The 13,506-nt window shown below is 40.4% G+C and overlaps 1 protein-coding gene across 1 annotated transcript; it reads right to left on the bottom strand.

Annotated features, from left to right (window-relative positions):
• Positions 1–3,097: 3,097 nt before the first annotated feature.
• LOC147905455 (uncharacterized) lies at positions 3,098–4,465 on the bottom strand. The gene is made up of 4 exons (XM_087392680.1): positions 4,264–4,465; positions 3,844–4,097; positions 3,527–3,716; positions 3,098–3,272 (listed from the first exon to the last, which is right to left on the bottom strand). Exons 1-4 carry the CDS (start codon positions 4,417–4,419, stop codon positions 3,183–3,185), a joined length of 690 nt encoding a protein of 229 aa, XP_087248806.1. The 5' UTR covers positions 4,420–4,465; the 3' UTR covers positions 3,098–3,182.
• Between the last annotated feature and the right edge of the window lie 9,041 nt (positions 4,466–13,506).

The raw sequence follows: 13,506 nt of genomic DNA, 5'->3' as shown, positions 1-13,506 counted from the left end.
TGCATTTTCCTTTATATTATTGTAATGATATCATTCACTTATCCTTTTGATATTCATCCTCACACGTATTTGCTTTTGATATACAATATATAGTTTCTTTCATCCTTCCTTATCCTTTTGATTTTCATGCATTACACTTTATATTGTATAGACATACAATATATACTTTCATCCTCATTTATCCTTTTGATATTCATCCTCACACTCAATACTACATAGTATTCTCTTATAAAAAATAAATTTCTAGGTTTCAAAGCACTATAAGAAAAGCAAAACAGAGGTATAAGAAATTGCAAGTTTTGTCATTCAATCTTTATAGATACACAAGTTAAGGATATATTATATACTCGAATGTACGAGGAATGTACAGTTATACAATATTTATTTTCATCCTCATAGGGGTCGACCATTTTTCAAGAAAAATCTTTCGAACATTCGGGTGATGAAAATTTAAAAAAGCTTCCAACTATGTAAAAATATGGCAAAAATTGCATCGAAAGAAAACATAATTCCCCTTAGAAATCTGCAAAAATATTATAGGAATGCCTATTTTTTACACAAATTTCTACATAAATATTTAGGGATGGTGAATAAGATAATGGGAGGGCTTTTGAAGAAACCCACATGTAGAGTGGATTTCTTTATGAACATTCTCTTATGATCCTTCTTAGTAGGGGTGACATTGAAAACACTCTCTTGACCTATCTACCAGGAAGGGTTTCTCCAAAGAAACCTCATTGAAGCAAGCCATCGAAGGTAGTTTCGCCACAGAAAAAACCCTTTGAAGTAGGTCTTCCAAGGTAATTTCATTGGCGAAATTACCATGGACAACACTTTTACAAGTAACATAACTTTCACATGTCATGTCCAAATATAGTCATTCAACCACTCAAATTGACTAAAAAAGGCCATTTGAACATGTTTATGGGGTTCTATTTGGGAAATCTTGCATTTTCTTACATGTATTGTATTTTATGAGATTAGATAGATAATTCCAAGTTAATACTTATTTCAACTTTTTGAAACATATCCATAAATATTTTGTTCTTTATGCTATAAATACACTAGAAAGTTCTTGTCATATTGATATAAATGTGTTTTATTATAATAAGTAGTTATATATGTATAATATTATTATGTATTTAAAGTGATTGTGAGGGATGTTACATTGAGTGATTGCAAGGGATATTATACATTGAGAGTGATTGTGAGGGATGTTTTTTAAAGAAATGTTTTATGAGATTAGATAGATAATTCCAAGTTAATACTTATTTCAACTTTTTGAAACATATCCATAAATATTTTGTTCTTTATGCTATAAATACACTAGAAAGTTCTTGTCATATTGATATAAATGTGTTTGATAAGTAGTTATATATGCGAGGGATATTATACATTGAGAATGATTATGAAGGATGTTTTTAAAAGAAATGTTTTCTAACACTATTGCTAGGTAATTACAAGCCTGGTACATAAGATGTTTATGAACAAGAAAATTTATTGTAAATGCCCATTCAATAGATTTTTATAATTACATCTTGTGTAAAAGCCAAGTTTCCTTAAGAAATACTATTTTTAATATTTTAAAAACCATGCTAGCATAAACTGTCTTAGAGGATTATGCCATGTCCAAATATAGTCATTCGACCATTCAAATTGAACGAAAAAGGTTATTTAAACATTTGAACACATTTATGGGATTATATTTTGCATGTTTTTAATGAGATTAGATAGATAAGTCCAAGTTAAAATACTTGAACATTTTGAAACATATGGATCATAAATATCTTGTTATTTAAGTTATAAATAAAGTAGAAAGCTCTCGTCACAAATGTGTTTAATAAATAGTTAAACATGTATAATATTATTACATTGAGAGTGATTGTGAGGAATATCTTTAAGATTTTGTTGAAATAAATAAAGTAGAAAGCTCTTGTCACAAATGTGTTGTTTTAACTATAATAGATAAACATGTATAATTTTATTACATTGAGAGTGATTGTGAGGAATATTTTTACAATTTTTTTTTCAACACTTTTATTAGGTAATTACAAGGGTCAAAGGATGTCTATGAATAAGAAAATCTAATGTATGTGAAAGGGAATGAAGTGCCCATTCTATAAATTTTATGAATAGGGCTCTACTTATACTGAAAAAAAGTGCAAAAGCCAAGTTTCCTAAGAAATACTATTTCTAATCTCTTACAACCCACTCTCAATAAAAGTGCAAAAGCTCATTAAAAGTGCAAAAGACAAGTTTCCTTAAGAAATATTCTTTTTCATCTCTTAAAAACCATGCTAAGATAAATTTGTGAAGTGAATCAAGTTTGTTATGATATAAGAATGCTATGATAAAGCATTCTCCTTGTAGAGAAAATGAAATTGCAAAAGCCAAGTCTCCTCTAGAAATAATTATTTTTAATCTCTTAAAAACCATGTTAAGATAAATTTGTGAAGTGAATCAAGTGCCTATTCTATAGATTTCCATGATAAAGCAATCTGCTTGTAGAGAAAATGATATTGCAAAAGCCAAGTCTCCTCCAAAAATATTTTTTTTGATCTCTTAAAAACCACCTCAAATAAACCTTTTCAAATACCACGCTGAGATAAACTTGTGAAAGTGAACTAAGTGGCTATTCTATAGTTTTTATGATAAAGCAATCTACTTGTAGAGAAAATGAAATTGCCAAAGCCAAGTCTCCTTCAAGAAATATTGTTTTTAATCTCTTGTGAAAGTGAACTAAGTGGCTATTCTATAGATTTTTATGATAAAGCAATCTACTTGTAGAGAAAATGAAATTGCCAAAGCCAAGTCTCCTTCAAGAAATATTGTTTTTAATCTCTTCAAAACCAACTCAGACAAACCTTCTCAAAGGATTTTGCTAGCACAACTTCTCTTCACATCCGTCTACCTTTTAATATTTAATATATGCTAATATATGCTTTCATCCACACTCAAAATAAAATTCCGTATTCTCATATAAAAAATACATTTAAGGTTTCCAAAGCACTATAAGAAAATCGAAACAAAGGTAATGATACACACTACAACAAGACTCCGAATAAAATCTACAAGAGTCCAGACCTCTATGCTGCGATTGGCACTAGCGACAGAATGGAGCATCGCTGTGTCAATCCATTTGTGCTGCACGATAGCTTCGATCCATTGCTGTCTTAACAATTTCACTGCACCTTTTTCTGGACGTCGGAAACAGCGCCTTCTACTGCACTTTTGGTTTCATTACCCTTCTGTGCTACGCTCTCTCTCAGGCCCTGCAATACAAAGTTCGGATTAAACGCATTATATGCCCATATTTGTGCCGTTTTTCCCATGTCCATTGTGTTCTATGAAACACACGAAGAAAACACTGCACTAGAATTCATCACTATGAGCATTCATCACTACAACCAGAATGCACTCTGAACACGTACATTCATACTATTACAGAAGAAGGCGAAAGAGAGCACGTAGCCCATACTACTACAGAAGAAAGCGAACATACTACACTAGAAGTGATCATTACAACCTGAATACTCTCTTGAATAGAGCTGAAGACTCCACCGCTATTGACTTTACTCTCTGCTTGACCCACAATATCTTTTGCGGCACTCTCTGCCTCGCTTTTCTTGCCCTCGGCTTTTCTTGCAGCGCCCTTTGCACTTTGCTGCACATTAGCAGTTCCTTGTTGCAAACTCTCAATAGCTCCACTTCCTGCCCTGAGACAACGAGGGAATGCATGGTGTTACAAATAAGAATAAAGAATCGATCTGCGTACGGCATATCGCTCGGATTTGTGCGGCGTGCGCACACAGAAATTAAGTGCAAACAATTTCAGAGCATTACTTCTGGGAACTCTTGGTGGGATCTTTGGCAGCCCCTGGGATTCCTGGGCCGTATCTTCTGGGTGCTTCCTCTATGTTTAACTTGTCAGCCGCTTTCAAAAGCTCATCAGCCTTTTGGGCTGTTTGTTCGGCTCCAGAAGTGCCAGGTCCTGAAGCTGCCAAGGCGACATTCGAGAAGACAGCTAAGGCGGCACCAGTGGCCACGAGACCCGCCAAGATTTCACGCCGAGGAGTAGCTTTACGAGACGTTTGATCCTGCAGCCAACGAGCACTCTTCAGATTGCCGCCACTAACACCAGTACATTCCGCAGTACGCTGAGCACAAGAGTACTGTCTAAATGGTTACAACAATGCAAGACGACGTTCTCAGAGGAACACCGTGGGCAAGGATGAGGAGAGGTGCTTGCGAGGATTCCAGTACCTCTGAAAGGCTGCATTTAGCTGAAACAAGCCTAGTTTTAGGAGAGGTGTGGCAATGGAGGGGAGCGAGGGGGAAGGGGGACGCCAGGAAGGAGGAAGATGAGAAGGAAAAGGAGGGGTAGACGATGGAAGGGGAAGAGAGGGTAGAAGAAGCCATTGATGGAGTTATGGGCGATTGAGCCAGAGCTGGAGCTTGAGCTTGAAGCTAGTACTGGGCTAAGGACTCGAGTAAGCGATGAAGGTTGAGAAGAATGAGGGTGCTTTTGTAAGGGAGTGAGTGAGGGGTTGCTCATGACACTTGGCCTCTATGTGGCGACTCCTCACCTCTTCTGCCCATGCATGCAAACAAGCATATGCTCGTGCATCCAAGCATTGCTTCATATCAAGGGCGCCACCCCATGAACGGCGAGGTTACAACCAGAGAGCGCTGAGAGAGGGACACTAGGCACTACTGAAAGGGATACCACTACCTTACTTGCACATTGTTCGCGCAACCCACAAAATATGACCAAGGTATCGTCACGAGTGCTCTTTCAAAATATTAGTTGAGGTGGCGAGAAAAAAAAGTGATCTATTACATTTGTACAAGGAGTAATCTATTGCATTTGTTTTATCATTTCTATGAGGCTTGTGCACATAAGATGCCCTCTATGCGGTTTGGATTTACCATGATTGAGGGTCAAATTATTTTTCCAAGATAAGCAATTGCTTGATGCTTTGCAATAACTTATAAAGCTAGAGATTCCACTTCACTTATCACTCGAGCGGAGACTACACAAGTCTGCGAGAGCAAACTTACTCTCTTGCACTCCATTTTCGACTTAAGATTGAGGTACATAGATTGCAAAATCGTTTCCAACATAAGAAACAAATATTCAAAAGCCTAAATTTCAAATAAGGTTTAAAAGAGCTAAGTTTTTTTCATGTTTTTTTAAAGAGACACAATGCCAAGCTTTCATGGGTGTGGAATTCTTTTGGCTACACATCATTACCAAGTCACTATAGCCCTCCATCCTAGTTGCTAGACCATATTTCAAAGATTTCCTAGGTGGGATCAATAAGGATGGATAAATTTCATTTATGATTATTGTCGAAGGGAAATAGCATATGGTTTTATTTCTGTTCGCTTAGGCATTATTTTTTAAAAGGAAATTCATCCTTAATTGAAGTTTGGCATGTAGGTAGTTAGTGAGGAAAAATGTGCACGCACGCACACACACACACACACACACATTCAAAAGTGTGTGTGTGTGTGTGTGTGTGTGTGTGTGTGTGTGTGTGTGTGTGTGTGTGTGTGTGTGTGTTGATGGTAACAAGATTGGTGCAACACACGACATACACATGCATGTGTGCACTGTGGTAATAATATGCGTGATATATACTTGCATGTGTGTGTGGTAATAATATGCATGATATCCATGTGCATGTGCATGGTAATCATGTGTGTGTGTGTGTGTGTGTGTCTGTGTGTATTGCATGCCACTGTTTGTGTGTTTTGATGGTAACAAGATTGGTATGAGCACGGGCATACACACATGCATATATTTTATAGAGAAAATAACTTTCTATTTATGTTTGAAAAACCAACCATACAAATCAGACAACCATGGGTTGTTGTACAAAAAAGAATGCCAAAAAAATTGGTTGTCCCCTAGCCCATTTTCATAGAATCTCACCATTCTCATATCTAGTCTATCACTACAAGACACGGGCCTCACAAAATGGCAAAAGTGCCAAAATATTGAACCACTAAATATTGTCCTATCCTACTATTGCTCCTCCTCGTCGTCCTCCCTCTCCTCGCCCTCGGTCTCTAGTTTGTGTGCGGCCTCCTCGTCCCCCTCCTCACCTGTTGAGAGTTGTGGTGCCATGAGCACATGTAGAGCAAAGGTATGAGCAAAGGGAAAGCTGCCACATGGCATGGAGGAGATATCCCACATGTGAGCAAGCAAATGGATGTAAGTACCCTCACCTATAAAAGGGAGGTTCATTTGAAGGAATATCAATCAAGCACTTTGCACTATCTCAAGATTCTCTTTATGAGTCCAAGCTAATCTATCTTGGAACCTAATTGACTTGAGATACATGTCATGAGCACTCTCTTCATCATGTTTCCACATAGGTTCCATCCACCTTAGAGTGCTCCATAGATCCTGAGGCACACATGTTTTCTCATGGTATCAGAGCATAGGTTTAGCTCTCCTAGTTTAGCTCATTAGTAGTTCACTAGGATTGCTCCCATTCCTAGATTAGTTGTAGGCATGCCTTAGGAGCTCATGTTTTTCTCCTAGGTTAGTTTTAGTTTTAGATTGAGAACATATTTCCGTTCACGTGAGAGAGAGAGAGATATGCTCCTTCATTTCTTTGATAGAATAATGATTGAGAGAGCATCTATATTCTCCTTATTGTAAGAGAGAGTGAGATAGGGAACGTTTTCAAAGGTTTTGTGAGAGAAACAGAGAGCACAAATGCAACATAGGAAACTGTGCAACTATATGCAAGAGAAAGGCCTCCCAAACCACGCGACTCTAGCACCACGGCCCATTTACCTTCTACCTGTAATACCTCTGAAGCTCTCGTGGCATGCATCTTCACAGATAAGGACTTAACACCATCAATTGCAGCAACTTCAGCAACCTTAGCTGCATCAGCCTCCCGCAAAGCACTCTGTAACTGGCTTTCTACATCTTGCAAGCCGCTCCTACAAGCTCCTTCAAGGCTCGACTGTTCACATCTAGTCTGCTCCAACTAGTCTGTTCCGTAAGCCGCAGCCCATAACACCCGCAATTGCTTGCTGACTGCTCATATAGCTAGAGGCGTTGCATGTTGAGCAGGGAGCTAGCTACGAGCTAGGCTAACAATTAACTTCTTCCAGCAAGGGCCCTTCCATAGCGTGCTACTGACCGACCATCCTTAATGCTCTCCAACAGCCAAAGAAGCGCCTCTGAGTGACCTCCAACAAGCAGTGCACCACAGCTCATACCAGCAGAGCCTACGACCTCGCAGGGGAGCTGCTCACTCAGCTACTTAGGCTCCTTGTCGCCCACAAGGCACTCCATGCAACACCTCCAATGGGAAAGGCGGCTCAAGCGCAGCTTCCTCCAAAGGTAGCCTTCAGCCACAACGTTCCAAAGTGAGACACAGACGCTCAGTCGATGCGAGACAGCTTCCAAGGCGGCTCAGCCTAGCTCAACGTCCACAATGACCAACTACAGCCTCCTCATAGCGATCTCCTGCAGCAAGTGCAACGGCTAGAGCTGAGGCAGCATTGGGAAGGCTCTCTGCATCGGACTGCTCCAAAAGCCAACGCCTTCATCGAACAAGCATCAAACTCCTCGCTCCATTGAAGGCTCCCTACGATAGCTTCAATCACGCCCGACGACGGCCTCAACGATAGCTTCAACACACAGAGCGAGGGTGTAGAACGACTCCGTCGTCACCTCCACTATGAAGAAGCCAGCCAGCTTCTCTCTCTAAACCTCCTTTTGCCACATGGCAGATAAGGTGATCAAATTAACTATGGTTAGGTTCACCTACTTGGGTTAGTTGAACTATGGTAAAGTTTGTGTAAACCTTGGGTTTAACCAAGTTGGGTTCAAAGGTCACCACAGTGCCTTCTAAGCACACAGCCTCTTGCTAAGCACAGTATGGAATTCAGCATGTGAATCCCTGTGCCACATCATCAAAGGCCCTCTTCTTCATAAATCTTCAACAAGCCGTAACTTCCAATCCAAGAAGAATTTGTACATGCTCCAAAAAGGAAAAGTGATTGCCTTTCCGAGCTCTACGCACTTGTCAGGTCAGAATCATTGTATGCAATTAGACACTGCCAATATTGAAAGAATTCAATTGGTAAGACCTTTGCAACCATTGGAAAAAGCAAAGCATGAATGCAAACATCGATGTAAAAGCAAGCCGAAAGCACAAGTGTATGAGATGACCATAGCCCAAAACATGGCATCCACACACAAAGCATCAAGGCACATGGAAGAACAAAGCATCATGCATGAAGCTATGTCAAGCAAAGAAGCAAACGTCATCGTCATCAAGCCATGAGCCAGAAGGTGACATCAATGGAATGTATTGAAAAGCAAAAACCTTGCCAACCTTGCCTATGTTTTGTAAATCAAGCCTGACCACCTGAGAGTAGCTATGAAAGCACCCAGGGGAGGTATTGACATGTAAAATCCACACTTGACCACCTTAAGTAGCAATGCATGCACTAAGGGGAGGTGATGGAATGTAACTCACATCTGACCACCTTGCAGTAGTCAAAGGATTATGGCACCAAGGGGAGGTGTTGAGAGTTGTGGTGCCATGAGCACATGTAGATCAAAGGTATGAGCAAAGGGAAAGCTGCCACATGGCATGGAGGAGATATCCCACATGTGAGCAAGCAAATGGATGTAAGTACCCTCACCTATAAAAGGGAGGTTCATTTGAAGGAATATCAATCAAGCACTTTGCACTATCTCAAGATTCTCTTTATGAGTCCAAGCTAATCTATCTTGGAACCTAATTGACTTGAGATACATGTCATGAGCACTCTCTTCATCATGTTTCCACATAGGTTCCATCCACCTTAGAGTGCTCCATAGATCCTGAGGCACACATGTTTTCTCATCACCCTCGGTCTCTCTACATGTGCCCGATCCCTCATCCTCCTTTGTTGCATACCTAGTCGCTTCTTCCTCAGATCCCATCTCTCCATCCGGATCTCTGGATGGGTTGAACGTGCCTCCCTAAGAATGAAACAAGTTAGGAAAACTAAGAGCATTGATTGTAAGGCAATGGTGATAGTCAAACGATAATGAAGAGGAATAGGGTATACTCACATGATGTGCTGCCACCCTTTCCCAATCGATGTGGACTCCTTCTCTCTCCTTCTCCTTAAACCATGCTCTGGCTCCAATCCTAAAGACCCTTCTGTACTCCTCATCGTTTGGAGGCCTTCCAATCACAGATTCCTATGGATCCAAAATCAATTAGTTAGACATGAATGACAAGACATTTGAACGATTGAACATATTATAAATTCAATAGAAGATAAATATATACTTACCACCCATGGCCTCGTAGCCGAGTCTACCACCGCTCCTGAGGTACGAAGGACCTACGGTCTCCAGGAATATCCTCGTTGCCCTCTGCTGAGGCTCAAATGCATCTGGAGTGTCCCTATAAGACTTCTTCACTTTCTTCCAATACTTCGGGTTTGCCCACCCTGACTTGTGCTTACCTTTGATTACAACATCCCTTAGTTCGTATCTATGAGACCTAAGGAGCTCTCCCATGCGAGTAAGCATGGTATTTGTTTCAAACTCAAACCCTTTAGGATTTGGAAATTGTTTCTTGAGGGCTTCCATGTAGGCTTCCTTGATTCTTTTGTCTTGTTGTTTCCAAGGTTTGAATATATCATTGGGGAAGTGGTTGCTCACCAACCTCCTCATGTATTTGGTGATTGCCTTCGCGTCCTCATCCTATATAACCACCCCAATGCTGTTCACTCTGTAGGAAAGGTCCTCAGGCAAAACAAAGTCCGAAGGATTCACGATGGATGGAGTAGCATAGTTAGAGCGAGGGGTGGTGTGAGTGCTTAAGGAGTGAGGAGTAAGGGAGGGAGTGGGATCTGGGGTGTCATGGCCTATGAGTGGAGAGGGCAAGGGACATGACTGGTACTGTGTCTCATGATGAAGTGGAGACCTGTAGGGATGTGAGTGTGCAGACTCGTCTACATCCCTCGACCCCCACCACAATAGCCTGGACTGTTACTACTCTTCCTGGACCTACGATGGGTATGCCTAGGTGATGAAAGGGGCTACACGGGATGGTTGTCAAGTAGGTAAAGTCATCAATGGCCCTGATCTACCACTGAGGGGTGTAGGAGAGGGAATATGTGAGGTCCTCTGGGACAGTAGAGAGAAGAATCTCGCTCCCTCTGCATCGCTACATTCACATTCACTTCTATTCTCAACAAAATATATATACCATACAAGCCAATATATTCTGAAAAGATAATTCTAGGAAACTTTATTGCATCCACTCACCTTTATTCCATAATCTGTGCCAATCACGTCCCCTATCTCCCTATTCGCTTTATCCTCCTCAACTTTTGAAAGTTTAATTCTTTGCCTTTCCCTTCTCCGATTCATCCTCCCACAATCTTTAAAGTCTCCCCTCCTCTCTTCTTTGTCTCACACCACTCCCGTCTTGTCATTCCCCTCCTTCCACTCCTTCCACTCTACTACTTCTAGTCGCTCTCTCATCGCTTCCTTCTCATTGCTCACTGCTAGTCACTCCCTTCTCTTCGCTCTCTCTCTCTCTCTCTCTCTCTCTCTCTCTCTCTCTCTCTATCTCTCTCTCTCTCTCTATGCTACTCTCCATGGCCCCTAGTGAAAAAGCTATGGTAGCATACTTGGAGGAGCTGTACAATCAATATTACGGCTAAGGAGCAAAGAAAAAAGAGGTGAAGGATAAGAAGAAGAAGAGAGATGACAAAGGGGAGGGTAGCACTTCATCGAAGAAACGATGAAGAATATCTTTACAATTTATAAGGTACTCCGATTTGGAGAATTAGGGCTACAGTTTTTGGTGTATGAGAGGGAACCCTCTCTTGGACATTCGTTGTAACCCCTCTTGGATATTTGTTATGATATATGATGAGATTATGTTGCATCCCTCTCTTTGTTATTCGTTATACTGTATGTTTTTTAAAAGAGAGAAAAGATAGGCTCCTTGCACTGGTGCTGCCTAGGATTTGACAAAATATGAAGAGGGGAGAGGAGAAGAGTGGAGATGAGGAGAGAGGGCACAACTAGAGAGCACACCACAAATGACTAATTGTACACTAGATTTAGTTGAAAATGTAGAATATATACAAAGCCATTTAGGGTTAGGGTTAGGGTTAGGGTTAGGGCATCTAACCCTTTCCTTTAAAGCACTCTATTGGGTTAGTGCTATGCACATATGATCACATGATGTTGAGCGTGATCTCTCAACACCTTCCCTCAAGATCAACATCATGAAGTAGGCCTTTCCTCAAGATGATGATTCTGGGGAATCAAAGAAAACTAAGCATTACATTCCATCACACCCCTTTAATGGGAATGTCCTTCCTTTGCATCAAACCAAGAGCTAGTCGGTGTTTCTCTAAAAGCTCTTTATCGAGTGGTTTGGTAAAGATGTTTGCAACATTCTCTTTGCTATCACAATGCTGCTGTGTGATGTCACCAAGCAACACTCTTTCTTTGATGAAGTGCTCTCTGACATCAATGTGCTTTATCTTGGAGTGGTATACTGAATTCTTGGGCAATGCTTGAGCCGATTGATTATCACAATATATTGTTGTTGGCTTTGACTCATCAAAGTAATCTGTTTTTGACACGAGTCTTCTGAGACATATAGCCTCACATGCACTTGTAGGGAGTGCTCTATATTATGCTTCAGTCGAAGACAAAGAAATAGTTGGTTGTTTGTTTGACGACCATGATATAGCACCTTGACCAAGGAAAAATGCATATCCCTGTGTCGATCTCCTGGTCTCATGATCTCCGGCATAGTCACTATCACAGTATCCATGCAACCGTGGATGACTTCCTCTATATTCTATTCCAAACAGTCTTGAACCTCTAATGTAAAGCAAGACTCTTTTGGTTGCATTCCAATGAGACTGTTTTGGATTTGCCATAAACTGTGCTAGTGAACTTACTGCATAACAAACATCTGTTCATGTGATAGTCAGATATATAAGAGATCCAATGAGCTTCCTGTAATACCTGTCATTGATTATAGGATTTTTTGAATCTTTAGTAAGTTTCAAACTCTGTTCCATGGGAGTAGCTGCAATCTTGCAATCTGCCATATGAGACTTCTTTAAGAGACTGTCAACATACTTGAGATGACTCATAAAGATGCTGTCTGAATTTCTCCATAACTAATTCCAAGGCAATAGTGCATAAGTCCAAGATGTTTCATGTCGAACTCGTCACAATCAGATCATCTATGTACAAAAGTGCAATAGTAATGTCTTCCCCTTGAACTTTGTAGTAGAAAGTATGATCTACATTGGACTTCACATATCCCAGATCAGCAAAATACCTGTCGATTTTGCTGTACCAACTTTGGGTTCTTGCTTTAAGCCGTAGAGACTTTTCTTAAGATGGCAAACCTTATTCTCCTTTCCTGGTTCAACATAACCTATTGGTTGTTGCATGTAGACTTCCTTGTCTAAGTAACCATTGAGAAATGCATTCTTGACATCGAGTTGGTACACATTCCATCTACTGAGTTCACTAGTGATATCAAGAACCGTATGGAATCCATATTTGTTACTGGAGCATAAGTCTCATCATAGTCCTGACCATATTGTTGTGCAAATCCTTTTGCAACTAATCTGGCTTTGTATCTTTGAATAATTCCATCTGGGTTGTACTTCACTTTATATACCCATTTGTTTGCTATGGCCTTCTTTCCTGGTGGAAGGTCACATAATTCCCAAGTATTACTTTTATACAAATCATTTATTTCTTCATTCATAGAAGTTTGCCATTCTGGCTTGTCTACTGCATCTTCGAAGTACACTGGCTCTTCTATAGCCATGATGGTAGTCATAAGAGCATAGTTGGTGGTTTCAACCTATATTACTTTACCTTTCTGAGCACATGTCAATCTGGCTGGTGGTCTGCATTCCCTAGTAGACCATCTGAGCTGCTGTGGCTCTGCTTGGGGTGTTTCTGGCAATTCTAACTCTTCTTCATCAACCTTTTCTATAGATGACTTTGAAGTCGATGCTTCTATCTCCTATGTATTTGAGGTTTTCCATTCTGATTCCTCATCAAAGATTACATCTCTAGAGATAATGACCTTTCGGTTGATGGGGATCAAACAACTTGTATGCTTTGCTTTCTTCACTGTACCCAACCATGATGCATTTGCATGACTTCGCATCCAATTTCTTGCAATGATCACCATGTATGTGGGCATATGCTATGCAACCAAATATGCGGAGATGCCCAATGTGTGGCTTATGTCCAGTGAATGCTTCATAAGGTGTCATACCCTCTGTATCGGCTCACCTATTAAGCAAGTAGTTTGTTGTGGCTATTGCTTCTAGCCAAGACTGATTCGGAAGATGCTTCTCACTAAGCATTGCTCTGGCACTGTCTGCTAAAGTAACATCTTCCTTTCAGCTCTTGCATCCTGTTGAGGAGTATCTGCACAAGTGAATTGTCTTCTAATGCCGTGACTT

This window comes from Dipteris shenzhenensis, chromosome 1 (genome assembly GCF_047967505.1).
Source record: "Dipteris shenzhenensis isolate YYH24624 ecotype China chromosome 1, Dip_SZ_1.0, whole genome shotgun sequence".
In the NCBI taxonomy this organism is placed as follows: domain Eukaryota; kingdom Viridiplantae; phylum Streptophyta; class Polypodiopsida; order Gleicheniales; family Dipteridaceae; genus Dipteris; species Dipteris shenzhenensis.
This window is presented reverse-complemented; position numbering and strand designations above follow the sequence as displayed.